The sequence below is a fragment of the Arachis duranensis genome, chromosome 1 (genome assembly GCF_000817695.3).
Source record: "Arachis duranensis cultivar V14167 chromosome 1, aradu.V14167.gnm2.J7QH, whole genome shotgun sequence".
NCBI lineage: Eukaryota > Viridiplantae > Streptophyta > Magnoliopsida > Fabales > Fabaceae > Arachis > Arachis duranensis.
Window position 1 is genome coordinate 89,321,922 of NC_029772.3, and position 13,728 is coordinate 89,335,649.

At 37.4% G+C, this 13,728-nt stretch overlaps 3 protein-coding genes across 3 annotated transcripts in view; all 3 read left to right on the forward strand.

Moving 5' to 3' along the window:
- The window catches only part of LOC107496659 (zinc finger CCCH domain-containing protein 64), a gene marked incomplete in the record, with an annotated part of 4,294 nt that extends 1,126 nt beyond the window's left edge, over positions 1 to 3,168 (forward strand). Inside the window, 8 exon segments of the mRNA XM_052252901.1 lie at positions 317 to 434; positions 681 to 1,123; positions 1,223 to 1,508; positions 1,752 to 1,845; positions 2,067 to 2,212; positions 2,385 to 2,617; positions 2,686 to 2,757; positions 2,841 to 3,168. Of these exon segments, the coding sequence (XP_052108861.1) occupies positions 317 to 434; positions 681 to 1,123; positions 1,223 to 1,508; positions 1,752 to 1,845; positions 2,067 to 2,212; positions 2,385 to 2,513 (1,216 nt within the window).
- A 1,876-nt stretch (positions 3,169 to 5,044) lies between these two features.
- On the forward strand, positions 5,045 to 11,114 carry LOC107458134 (receptor-like serine/threonine-protein kinase ALE2). The gene is made up of 17 exons (XM_021143523.2): positions 5,045 to 5,524; positions 5,998 to 6,084; positions 6,166 to 6,240; positions 6,316 to 6,530; positions 6,637 to 6,766; positions 6,876 to 6,965; positions 7,031 to 7,108; positions 7,269 to 7,400; positions 7,574 to 7,774; positions 7,861 to 7,932; positions 8,041 to 8,142; positions 8,277 to 8,375; positions 8,493 to 8,864; positions 8,953 to 9,252; positions 9,393 to 9,782; positions 9,879 to 10,125; positions 10,217 to 11,114. Exons 1-17 carry the CDS (start codon positions 5,443 to 5,445, stop codon positions 10,848 to 10,850), a joined length of 3,306 nt encoding a protein of 1,101 aa, XP_020999182.2. The 5' UTR covers positions 5,045 to 5,442; the 3' UTR covers positions 10,851 to 11,114.
- Positions 11,115 to 11,706: 592 nt separating this feature from the next.
- On the forward strand, positions 11,707 to 13,657 carry LOC107496649 (uncharacterized). Its single transcript, XM_016117959.3, has 4 exons — positions 11,707 to 11,795; positions 11,907 to 12,007; positions 13,260 to 13,338; positions 13,433 to 13,657. Exons 1-4 carry the CDS (start codon positions 11,793 to 11,795, stop codon positions 13,478 to 13,480), a joined length of 231 nt encoding a protein of 76 aa, XP_015973445.1. The 5' UTR covers positions 11,707 to 11,792; the 3' UTR covers positions 13,481 to 13,657.
- Positions 13,658 to 13,728: the final 71 nt, after the last annotated feature.

Here is a 13,728-nt window from a genome sequence, read left to right on the forward strand (position 1 = left end):
CCTGATTTCACAATATTTGGTCAAACTGTGCACTTCAAGCTCTGGTGGGAAGGACCCTCAGCATACTTGTTCAGTTGACTGATTTTTGTGTTCAACTGTATTTTTGATTTTATAGAAGATTTTTTTTTTACTTTTAATCATATCGCTGGAGTCTGGAGATGACAATCCCACAAACATTTAAAGGAAAATGGAATTTGGTTGGACTATTGAGATTAACTCAGTATTAATCTTGTAGGGGACATCATGAAGTTCTTTAACATAGGAGGTTAATCTTTATTGATCATCATTTTATTTATTATTATTATTTTGTTTGCAGCTACCATATTGCAGGCACTAAAGGTATATACTATACCCGTGAACCATATTCCAATGTTGATGCTGTGCATGTGACTCGTTTCATAGGGCTTGCTTCTGTTGGAAATAAAGATAAGCAGGTCTGGCCATTTACTTATTCTTTCATCATCTATCCTTCATTTTGATTAGTAGTTCCTCCATGATTCTTCATTTGGTCATATTTCTGATAAGTTTCTTGGTTAGAAAATGTCTTATTCTTTTGAGGAATGCCCCTAACCAGCCCTAACCAGCTATGCACAATTTATTTGTGTGTTATTACTTATTAGTTGCTCTCTTTAAAAGGTTAATAGCTTTTCAATATTGTTAATTTCTTCACCTCTTTTCAGAAATTTATTCATGCACTTTCTCCCACTCCAGCATCTACCATGTCTTCCACTGAGATTGCCATGAAAACCACAAATAGCACCTTATCACCATACACACTCATGGAAAAAAGTACATCTCCGAAGGATGTCTCTAAGAGATCTGGTGATGTGATGTCTGACGATCAATATTGGAGATATGATGTTTCTCAAAAGCGTCGAAGACATGATGCTGGGGAAGGGGAAAAAATATGTTTCAAATTTGTATCTTCTGGTTCTTGCCCACGTGGAGAGAAGTGCAATTTTCGACACGATGGGGATGCAAGGGAACAATATAAGAGAGGGGTTTGCTTTGATTTTTTGAATAAAGGAAAATGTGAAAGGGGTCCAGATTGCAGCTTTAAGCACAGTTTGCAGAATGAAGGCGATATGCCTCCTTCTAGGCGGCCTGGATCTGAAAATACTAGGTCTTACTCCTCGTCTTCATTTACTTGAGATCTTTCTTGTTCACTCAGAATTTTATTTTTTAGCTTTTTGTTTGACAAATCTTTACATTACAACTGCAGATCAAAAGAATGTTGGTTTTGCTTGTCAAGCCCCAATGTGGAGTCTCACTTGATCATAAGCATTGGTGAAAATTACTACTTGGCACTGGCTAAAGGTCCACTTGTTGAAGACCATGTGCTGATAGTACCAGTTGAGCATATGCCAAGTACCTTGTCTCTGTCATCTGAATCTGAAGTTGAGCTCTGTCGGTTTCAGAACAGTCTTCAGAGGTATTGCAAGAGCCAGGGAAAGGAAGTCATCTTTTTTGAGTGGGTTTCCATACGCGGCACTCATGCAAATCTTCAGGTAAAATAAGTAATACTTGTAACTTGATTGGGTAGCTCTTTGCTTGACGTGAGGTTGCCTCTCCTCCCCTAACTTTCTTCTTGTCCCTTTTCTAGTTCTATGATATGTTGACTCCACTGTAGATGTCCACTCTGTTTATCTTTTTCCCCTTTGGGTCAGCTATTTTCTGCTTAATAACACTAGTATTTTGTCAAATATGTTTGAATTTCATTCTTATTATGTGATTTCTGCTCTTACATGTAGGCCATTCCTATTCCATCTTCCAAGGCAGTTATGGTTGAAAAGGCATTCAATTTAGCTGCACAAAAGATGGGATTTAAATTTGTGTCCAAGAGTTGTAAGTATTAATCTTCTGGTCATGCTTCCTGTTTCATTTTTTGTTCTGTCTGCTTCTGACTAACCTTTCTTCCCCCTCTTTGTAATTTCTTGTTATTAGTTCTAACTTACTAATGACATGACTTGAGAAATCAATTCTAATTTGTTTATTCTAGAAAATGATCTACACTTTGACTCGTTTTAGAGTTTATATTCATTCTTATGTTCTTTGTTGTGACAAAGTTGATAGCATTTCTGATGGAAGAAAATTTCTGAAGACACAAGCTGATGGGGAGTCAAGTTTGTTCTATGCCGAAATCCCAGGAGGCACAATTCTGCTGCACCGTGTTGAGGAGAAAGTGAGATTCCCTGCCCAATTTGGACGTGAGGTAGGCACTTAACTGATGGAATGCTATGCTAATATAAGAATGAATCACATACTTCTTAATCAGTCTTTTTTTTTTTCCCAAGAGGACATCAACGATTATCATTCTTTTTCTTATAAGGAAAATTACTCTTGTACTCATCAGTTTAAGATTGGAGCTTATAAATTTGACTCAGGTCCTGGCAGGGTTGCTCAATATGGCAGACAATGCAGACTGGAGGAATCGCAAACATAACAAAGAGGAAGAAATGAAAATTGTAGAAGATTTCAAGAGCCGATTTCAAGAATATGATCCAAACTGTTAATTGTTCATACATCGAAGACTCAATTTTCAGCAGTGCCACTTGTGATTACAGTCTCTTTTGGTTAAATGTCCAATTGCTTTAGGTGCTGAATGCCAAATTAAAAGGTACATATTTATTTTTGTAATCATCAACTTCCTGTTTGCTTGATTGTCGGAATCAATTGACTTTTCAGTTGTTCATTATGTGACATGAATTGGTGTTCATGAGACTTCATGATCTGACATTTTTCTCAGCAGTTTCCACGGTAAATCTCCACTTTCTTAACACGGATTCCCTGTGCCATCTTTCTTTCTATACATGGTTGATGAATTGTAATGTGACAATCAGATGTGCATTGTGGAGATGCCACCTCAACTTTGGGTTAGGATATATTTCAAGTGAAGAATCATAAATCTAAAGTCGCTATTCTATCAAGCTGTATGCAGCAACCAACTTGCACGAGCTGCATTGAAGCTCTGAAACAAGCTGGCTTAGTTGAGGGTGAGGTGAGGGAAGTTTGTTCCAACTTTCAACCGGTGAATTTGTATCATTTTGTACGATATTATTTAGATGTTACAACTTACAATATTTGTGCTGGTAGTTTTCGTAGAGTTAACAGTGTATATTTTATAGACAAATAATTTTACTGGTTTATGAAAGGCCCTTGTTATGGAAATTGAATTCTGTTTAGTTAGTAGTAGTTTGTATTATGTAGCCTCTCTCTCTCTCTCTCTCTCTCTCTCTCTCTCTCTCTCTCTCTCTCCCTTTTGGTTCATGCGTTGAACTTTTGATTGGAGTCCGAAAATCTATAATCTGAGGGTATCTCTATGTCTCATGTGGGCATATGTGGCCGTACTTTGATCTTTCATTTGATCATTTCGTTGGTGAGGAATTCCTTCACGCACAAGAGTATGATTTAGATTGAAAAGTAGCGGCCTAACGCTGTATTATGTGTTTACAAGAATTTTCCTTTGTGGTTTGTTAAGCCGACATATTACATAGATAAAATAATAAATAAACTGATCACAATCTGCCCCTCAAATGAAATCGATGATTGAGGGAAGCTGTCGGTGGATCCCAAGAATGTCTCAAATCATCTGCCCCCTGTCTTTTTCTTTTTTTTTTTTTCGCACCGTAGCTAACGAATTATGTATTTATCAATCCGAGAACGCTTCAGCCAATTTCCCTTAGTTGAGATAAACATCGGAATTATATGTGCGTGCATGCACATAAAATTTAAGTGCTGGAAACAGCAATGAAGTATCTGGGCACTGGATTCCACTAACCGTATATAATAATAAATAATAATAAGGATATATAGTAATGCTTAGTGATGCAACTCTGTTAATTATATAGTTATTGCTAATAAGGTTGGAGATGGGTCCCAAGGGGATGATTCCTAGTGTTACAGCAGAGAGTTTGCACCGCCATCTTGATGGTAGTGCCCACTGCCCATTGCACTACAATCCAAGAAAACTACCATACATTATTTTTTTGGGTATAGGTATGAGTGAGAGAAGGAAGAAAGAACACATTATTTTTTTGCCTCTAATTGCTTCATCAACTGTCATGTCTTGTATTATTATTAGTCCACATCTTTTGCTTTTGTTTTGGTAGTAATATACAAGAACCATGATTAAATTGCTGCGACTCTTGTGACAATTAAGTATTACCTTATCTGAACTTTTCCTTCTCATCCAACTAGTATAATTAAATCCACATTAATCATGACTAATTGTTCTTTATAAAGTGTAAATTTCAATTTTGTCATTCTAGTACTTGTTGGGTGAAATTCAGTGACCAAAAAAGATATTATCTAAATTCTTATTATCTTTAATTTGATATAACATTTTACTAAGTTATGAGTACTAACTGACAAGCAATGTGTCAAGTTTTTACCTTTTGTCCGCTATAAAGAGTGTCACGGGCGCCACATCTTTTTCATTAATATCTATCTTGAATGAAACAAATAAATTGGAGGACTCTTCACACTCACACCAGCTTCCAATTAGATTACACTTCTTCATATGCTTGTGATGGATCAAGTAGTAATTAATACTGTAGTAGTCATTATTTTTTTTAATTTTATTTTCTGACTGACTGCTAGGCCTTTTAATTTAAATACAGTAGATCTTTAATTTAATGCTTGTGATGACTCCTTTAATGCACCATTTATTATTAAGTGTCACGGAAGTCATAGTAAAATGAGAGCATGTGGGAGTGTGATGTGTCAGAATGAGTTTTTGACAGGTAAAACACTCCCTTATTCTCAATATAAATCACTATCTTATTATGGCCAACAGGAGCTACCAAAAATGAAGTAAAAGCAACTAGGCAACCTATATAGATATAGAACTGAACTGAACCAATTCATTTATTTTTTATGTTCCTCCACTGACATAACCACATTACATTATTATTACCTTATCACAGAAGATTAGTTAAATACATATAAAAAATAAAAAATAAAAAATACACCCTCTTTGCCTTACCTAAGATTAGTAAAATATATACATATGTGACTGCCTCTTCTTAGAGAGGACAAGGAGTTTTCTTGTGATTCTGAATTGTAAATACACGTGTGATGTTTTGTTCTTTCTTTGGATCCATGTTAACTTTGTTTAAGCAACTAACTTCAGGTGAAAATAAGAGAACAAAAAGGTTAATCAAGTTTTACCACTCCCATGGAATTTTCTAATCTCTGCTAATTCCATTGCTCTTGTTCTCAAGGAACACATGTTCTTGGGTGTTGTCGTTTTCCAAAAACAGCTTTCTGATTGCTTCAGTGTCACTATATGTGGGCCTTCTTCTCCTACTTCTAAATCCATTTACCCTTTTTCTTTGTTCTTGCTTCAAGTTACCAACTTTAGTGTCTGTAATTTATTCCTCATTTGTTAGAAAGTGTTGGCCTTTTGAGAAGGTTGTGCTTGGAGTTGGAGACTGGTATGGGATGAGGGTGGTATTGGCAATGATGCTGCAACTTCTTAAGCTCTGCATCATTTTTCTTTCTGTTGCTGTCCCACGATCCAAAGGTAGGTGCTTAATCTTCAGAATAATTCATTGATGTTAGTCCTCTGTAAACTTTGCAAAACAAACTTATTCTTAGTCTAGAACCTTGAAGTACTTGATATGGGTCAACATTCTTGCTTTTTAACAATGATGTTATTATATCTCAGTGAACCTAAACTTAACTTCTGTGTTAAATTTTACAGTTAAATGATTGGTTTGAATAGCCATAGAATGGAGTAGGAGATGCCTTCTATCTGTTTGTCCTTTTGCATTGCATCCAAAGCCTAATTTTGAGTAGTATAACATAATGCAAGTTACTGCTGGGATTTGAAACGAGTTGATCTTTATGACATGACAATGTGGGTGACTACAATTTTATCAAAATGACAAATTTGTAGAAGAAATTACTGATTCTACCCATATGTTTGCTGATGGAAATTTTAATCTTTTGTTCCACGGAATTTTGGGCATTCATATGATAATATCTTTTTTTCAGGGTCCACTGTATCTCCATCTCCAGCATTCCTTCCTGTGATTCCTTCACTTGGAAGCAATGCACCAAGTTTACCATTACTTCCACATGGTATGTCACCATATCTAAATGTAAATTTTGATCTTTGATAACTTACCTTATGGTATGTGGATGTTCTATAACTTCATTCAGGCCTGGTTGTACCTCCATCTCCAGCAATAGGTTCATGGACTAACATTGCCCCAAGCTCTCCAGCAGTAGCAAATGGTAATCTCATTACATTAGTCCATTAAGTAATATTCGGATCATCCGAGCTAAATGCTTCAGTTTTTCACAATGAAGGGTCATTCTTGCTTCCTCCGGATGCTTTACCACTTCCTGCATCAGCTCCAACTCCTCAGAAGCATGATAAGGACATAGAACCATCCACAACTCCAAGTCCAACTACTATAGCATTGTCACCACCACCACATGAGGTTGTTCCTTTGCCATCAACGCCACAAGGAAATGCGCCGCTGCCCTTTAGATCAAGTCCACCACTAGGGAAAACAAAAAAAGTTCTAGCATTTCATGTTGTCACTAGAATTCTCACTGCCATGGCTTTCTATTTTTCATATTCAACAGATTCCTGTTGTTATTTATGCTCTTCTACTGAATACTTGAACAGCACCAGCTGCAACACCTTCTATCAATTTGCCGAAAATTTCACCAAGCATCCAACCAAGCGATAATGGAAGTTTTCCTCCTCAAGAGGGCACAAAGAAAGGTCACAATTCAGAACCAGTTACACCAGGCATGTTATAAAAGTTTAAAGTTGCCACCTTAATGCTTCTGGTTTCAAGTCAATTTCAGGCCATACTATGTGGTTCTAAACTTCGTATTTCCCATTAAATGAAGCACAGAATCTGCTGCATCACCACCATGGAAAGCGGAGCATAATCCTTCTCCTCCACCACCAGAAGCACACCCTATTAGTCCATCCATATTGCCTGGTATATTTTATTAACTTAGTCTGATAAATTTTATCATTATTTCTTATGTTGTTGAATTCATGCAGCACCTGTTGCATCACCACCAAGTTCATTTCCAGTGAATCCGCCACTGGTCCATCCAATTATTCCATCAACATTACCAGGTTTGATGTTAACAAAGATTCTTTCAGTGTCATGAAGTATGCCTGTGCTTGTGGTTACTTCAGCATTTGTGTGTGCTTAACTTTCTTTTATGTTCAAATGCTATAGTGCAATCATAATTCACTTCATGAAACTTATTTAGTGCAAAAACATGTGGTGCAGCACCTGTTGCCTCTCCCAAGTCATCTTCTTCTGGAAGCTTCAATTGGAAAAATGGTGATGCACCACCAATTGCTGTACCTTTGTACAAATCACCAAAGCCACTTCCAGCTGTAGTACATTCCCCTGCTCAAGGTAGGGTAACATTAAAACTTTTAAGACTGAAATAAGAGCATAAGCTATAAACTGTTTTTCAAAATACTGAAAAAATGCAAATATATACATCATATTAGAATGCCATTGGAAATAGTTTCAAAATATATGCAACCCTTTATTTTGTTTTATTATTTTTTTTTTTATAAATGTAGCTCCTGCTGCACATAAAGCAAGGCAAATTGATCATGATCATGAGCCATTGACTAAAACTCCTAATAAAGAAAAGCATACGCCTGCATTGTCACCTTCTGCCTCATCACTTGAGCATCATCATACAAGGAACACAACTGCCAGTTCTGCTCCTCCACCACCATCACCATACATGGTTTCTTCTTCCCCTTCAAATCATCAAGGTTTGCAGTATTACCTGATTTATTAAATTGTGCTACAAATGAAGTTTTCCTTGTTCAACTAAAAATATAACCGTTTTCTATGTTAGGTAAAGCAATTCCTCCTTCATTACAACCAAAAAGTGGGGAAAGGCATCATGTTTCACCTCCAATGAACCAAAGTACTATATAAGTACTATAACCTTTTTTTCTTATTCTTTTAGTACTATAGGTAAACAAAGATCATTTCTAATTATTATTATTACTTTATTTTATATTTTGCATGGTAGGTTCTTCAATTCCTTCATTCTCTTCTCCTACTCATTCACCCATGACCCAAGTTTCGTCGGCTCCTTCATCATCAATCGAACTTGCTCCTCACCCAACTGAAAGTAAGAATGACTGCCTTCATCCTTTTTATGTTATAGAAATTCCATTCTTATTATTTAGAAACTTTCTGTTTAGATATTTTGCCATTTCATTATTATTTACTTATTAGCATGCATTTGTTAATTGTATTTGCAAGTGCAAGCTCCATTTCTTCCCCCTAAAGTAGCTCCTTCTCCCTCAAAGACACCATCCCCGCCTCAAGTTCGAGCATTGCCACCCCCACCTCCAAATGAAGGTTAGAACCTTGTTTGTTTGATCCATTTTATGCAGAAGTTAGTGCTGCAAAGTGCTAATATCTGTGCTCTTTGGATTGTTCCGAGCCTTATTCATCATCATGTTCTTCACTTTTCAGAGTGTTCATCAACCGTCTGCTTAGAACCTTATACAAACTCTCCACCCGGAGCACCTTGCAGATGTGTTTGGCCCATGCGAGTCGGTCTCCGTGTCAGTGTCTCTCTTTATACCTTCTTCCCTTTGGTTTCAGAGCTGGCTTCTGAAATTGCTACCGGAGTTTTCATGAGGCAAAGTCAAGTTCGGATTATGGGAGCAAATGCAGCAACCGAGCAACCTGAGAAAACGGTTGTCTTAATTGATTTGGTACCACTTGGTGAAAACTTTGACAGTACTACAGCACTTTTCACTTCCAACAGATTCTGGCATAAACAGGTTGCTATAAAAGCTTCCTACTTTGGAGACTATGATGTTTTATATGTGAGCTATCCAGGTATATAGAACTTCCATTTTCTTTTCTATCATTTTCTTCCATAACTATTTTGGCAAGAACTTTTATGGGATCCTCCAACATATAATAGGTTTGGCTCCTTCTCCTCCTTTACCACCTTCAACCATTTCCATCATTGATGGTGGTCCATATTCCATTGATGGCAATAATGGAGGGATAATAAAGCCCCTTGGCGTGGACATACAGAAGAGGCAGCATAAAAGTGGACTTAGCAGAGGCATAGTTGCCATTATAACTGTTTCAGTTTTTCTAGCAGTTGTGTTATGTGCTGCCGCAGCAGCAGCCTGGGTTATGCTCAAGTATGGAGATCATGTTACTCAACCGGCATCAACGCCACGGCTTTCACAACCTTCTCTTACCAAACCACCAGGTAAGACAACCGTGATCACTTCTCCTAGATGGTTAATCATAATACAGAACTTTATTTACATATTACAAGCCAAAATGTTTGAAACTAAATGATTGAAGACTTGTAAATTTTCTTTTGTATCCAACTAGTGAATTTCACAGGTAATGCTGCATCATTAGTTGGAGGTGGGGTTGGTTCTGCTTCGACATCATTTCGATCTAGCATTGCTGCTTATACAGGGTCTGCTAAGACTTTCAGTGCGAATGATATTATAAAAGCTACTGATAATTTTCATGGTTCAAGAATACTTGGAGAAGGTGGTTTTGGGCTGGTTTATGGTGGCATCCTTGAAGATGGAACAAAAGTGGCAGTCAAGGTTATAAAGAGGGAAGATCATCACGGCGATCGCGAGTTCTTAGCTGAAGTTGAGATGCTTAGCCGTCTTCATCATAGAAATTTGGTCAAGTTGATTGGGATATGTACCGAGGAAAGTGTCCGCTGCTTGATTTATGAACTTGTTCCAAATGGCAGCGTGGAATCCCACTTACATGGTACTTGAATGCGGTTGCTTGAGTCTTAAGTTAGCATTCAATTGTGTTGAGCACTTGAAGAAAATGCTTTGTTTTTTCTTTGTGGACTTGTGACAGGAGTTGACAGGGAAAGTAGTCCACTTGGTTGGAGTGCTAGGATGAAGATAGCTCTTGGCGCGGCTCGCGGTCTAGCCTATCTGCACGAAGATTCGAGTCCCCGTGTTATACACCGGGACTTCAAATCAAGCAACATATTGTTGGAAGATGATTTCACACCAAAAGTATCCGATTTTGGATTGGCTCGAACAGCAACAGATGAGAATAATAATAGACACATATCAACACGCGTCATGGGAACTTTCGGGTAAAAAAATCAATTTTACTATTAGCTGAAGTATGATGCATAATGCATTTCATTTTTGAATTTTGATGATATGTGTAAAAAATTCATACAGTTATGTGGCTCCGGAGTATGCAATGACAGGACACCTTCTTGTTAAGAGTGATGTTTACAGCTACGGCGTTGTTCTTCTTGAGCTTTTAACAGGAAGAAAGCCTGTGGACATGTCACAGCCTCCCGGGCAAGAAAACCTTGTTGCTTGGGCTCGTCCGCTTCTCGCGAGTCGAGAAGGATTGGAGGCAATAGTAGATCCAGATCTAGGAGGAGATGTGAGTTTTGACAGTGTGGCCAAAGTTGCAGCAATTGCTTCAATGTGTGTGCAACCAGAGGTATCGAACCGGCCTTTCATGGGGGAGGTTGTGCAGGCCTTAAAACTCGTGTGCAATGAATGCGAGGAAGCGAAAGAAGAAGAAGAAGAAGAAGAAGCAGGTGGTTCAAGAAGATCATCCACTCAGGATATGGATTTGGATGTGAGAGTGAGCAATGTGGATGTTGAGAGAGGATTGGTTGCATCAGAACTATTCAGTTGTTCGGTAAGATTGGGAAGGCAGGAAGAGGAATCTGGATCGTTTAGAAGACACTCGTATTCGGGTCCTCTGATGACCGGAAGAAGCAGGCAGTTATGGCAGATTATGAGACGGCTTTCTGGTGGCACTGTCAGTGAACATGCAAGTATCTTCAACTTATAGAGAATACAAATGGCTAGAAACTCAGTCGAATTCATGTAAAATTGATAATTGAGAGCCGTTAGACGATTTGATTAAATTTTTATCTAACGACTCTTTAACTATTAATTTCACGTGAAATCGACTGCATCGCCCGATGCTTATAACAAAATCATTTTGTATAAACCAATCAACGTATCCTTTTTCTCTCTACGAAAATCCATGATCTATGTATGTAACAGACAGATCATATTTCAGAGTTTGTAATAATGTTAGCTTTAAAGTAAATACACACGCTTTAAAACTTGAGGATTAAGTCTTCTAAACGATCATTACAAAAATTGATGTAGCACCGTCAAAATTCAAGAGGGGAAACAAACAGTTTTGCTTTTTTGCTATGTTTTACTATTGTTCGTGTCCGACTTTGGAAGACATTTGGCCTGTTATTTCCTTCTATAGTAAACTTGTTATAGACATTTTTTAATAATTTTGGTCCTCATAAATACTAAATTTTTTTTAACAAATAAATTTTATTAATTTATATATATAAATTCTAAAAAATATGAGTACAAATTATATTGACTTATGTGTATAAATTCTAATAAATATAAATATAAATTATATATTTTTTATATACAAATACTTGAAAATATGAGTACAAATTTATAAATTATAATACTTGGGCTTCTCATATTTTTTCGACGGTATCTCCACCGGCACGCCAAGAACTAAGCGGCTGCCGTACCGAACTCCATATTTTAAAAAAAAATTATCTGAGACTTTGGGTACCCAAAAAGGCTTATTGGTACAAACGAGGCCCATGATAGTTGGGCTGAATACATTACAAGCCCACTATGGACAGAGTTTTATACATGAGAGTCTGAGACTGAGGCCAACCAAGACTGGAAGTCAGCAACGTGCAAGCAGGTTCCCGATTCGTAACAGCTCAAGATCTGCCTCTCTCTCATGGTGATCCCTCAAAACCTCAATTCCCGTTTTCTACCGATATTTCTTCACATTTCTCTATTCGTTATATATATAATTTTGTTTCCTCTGATTTTGGATGTGTTTGTGTGGAAGGCTCCGAAAGCGATAACGAGTCCTGTCCCAGATTCATTGTACCCGACCCTCTCCATTCTTACTCTCGCCATTGGTCTCGTCTTAACTGCATCTTTCTTCATGTGAGTTCCTTCTCATCTTCCGAATTTCGTTCATGATCTGCATTTTATTTAGTGGTTGTATGAGTAGATTTGATTTTTACTTAGTCAAGCGAATTAGCCTGCCGATTCTCGAAGTACTGGAGTGAATTTATTCACTGGCTGTAGGAAAATTAGGATTAGCGGTCTTATAGCTACAACTAATTGGACTGAGTTATATTAGTGAAGGTGCGATACTATTAGTACTGGATTTAGTTTGGTGCAAGGTTAAAAATATGGTGATAGAGGCTTATTAGGGTCAACTGAAAAGTAGGTTTGGAGGTTATTGTAAAATATGATCATTTCCTGGTGCAATGGTATCTGCAAGTGGAAACTTCAATTGTGAAGTGGGGATGAGTTGTCTACACTTTGCAGTGGCGAATTTTCTAATTCCTTCCTTTCCTGTAGTTAATTGCATTTAGAGGTCCAGATGGGAACATGTGAATGAAATATGTGTCAATAGGTGTGTTGGATGCAGATTTTCCATGTCGATGGATACAAAAGGAGTAAGAGTCTCCAATGAGCTATCTGTTTAGCAAACAATGTAATTTATAGAGTAAAGATCAAATTCGTCCCTAAAAGATTACTCGCTCTCCAAATTGGTCATCGAAAGATTTTTTAATCAAATTCGTCATTCAAATATTTGTAGTTAGTCACATTAGTCTTTTTGTTACTAATTGTGTTCAAAATTTGCTGACGTTAAGTGACACCACATTGATAAGGATGTCTTTACCGCTTTACCATGCACTTTAGTGATAAGGATGCTCAAAATTAGCTTCTACCTTCTGTGACGTGGTTGAATGGTTCTCCCAAGGTTCTGTTCAGTTGGTATCAAAGCATTCCACTTTGTCTCTCTGCTGAAGAGGAGTGATATGAGTGATGATGCCAGCGTCACAATGTTCTCTCAGAACTACTCAAAGGGGCTAGTGCACAGCTACTCCCGCATGGGCACTAAGTTGGGGAGTGTGTAGTGAAATGTTAGGATCCAATTGCAAAGTATTAAACTTGGGTCTAGCATAAGATGTATGGGGTCTCTATAAGTCATCGCAATAACTAACTTTTGTGATGTAATTCTCCCATGTTCCATATCAGTAATCATTGAAGCATTCATGATATGAATAACTCCAGTTAGCTGGATTTTTCATAACCTATATACAAATGTTCAGGTGATATCTTATCATTTCACTTCTATTCTCTATATTCATTCGGAAAAAAAAAATAATCCTATTATATGCAGTTACGAAGCAACAACTTCCCGGAAGACCCGTTCCCTTGCTCAGGAGCTAACAACCGGGGCAGTGGCATCAGTTTTCTTGGTATGTTATGGTTGTATTTCATGTATTCGCTAAGTAACTAACATGAAACTGTTATGAAATAGTAAATTTACGCCTTCGTGTCTATCTCTGGCAGGGTTTTGGATCCTTGTTCCTCCTAATTGCTTGCGGCGTTTATGTCTGATTATGAGCAAAAGTTTTGTTAAGCAGATAGCTTTATATGAAAATTTACCCCCGGACATTTTAGTTTAATATCTGAGTTATGTTCTTAATCTATCAATGACGGTGTTGGTTGTCTGTAATGCTTAACAAGGTTATGAATTGGTGATATAGTTTTCAAGCCTGACCTTTATTGGGGAAAGTTTAAATGTGCCATCCAGCTATTGAATATCGTAGCTGATAATAGAGAACTTGTCATAAATCGTAACTCTG

What these genes read in the sequence shown, in the direction of transcription:
- LOC107458134 (XM_021143523.2), top strand. Translation starts at nt 5,443, where the DNA reads ATGAGGGTGGTATTGGCAATGATGCTGCAACTTCTTAAGCTCTGCATC. An exon ending in TAGTCCATCCATATTGCCTG is followed by an intron (nt 6,966 to 7,030) that starts GTATATTTTATT and finishes GAATTCATGCAG; the next exon opens with CACCTGTTGCATCACCACCA. An exon ending in TGCTCCTCACCCAACTGAAA is followed by an intron (nt 8,143 to 8,276) that starts GTAAGAATGACT and finishes TGTATTTGCAAG; the next exon opens with TGCAAGCTCCATTTCTTCCC.
- LOC107496649 (XM_016117959.3), top strand. An exon ending in TTAACTGCATCTTTCTTCAT is followed by an intron (nt 12,008 to 13,259) that starts GTGAGTTCCTTC and finishes TATTATATGCAG; the next exon opens with TTACGAAGCAACAACTTCCC. An exon ending in CAGTGGCATCAGTTTTCTTG is followed by an intron (nt 13,339 to 13,432) that starts GTATGTTATGGT and finishes TATCTCTGGCAG; the next exon opens with GGTTTTGGATCCTTGTTCCT.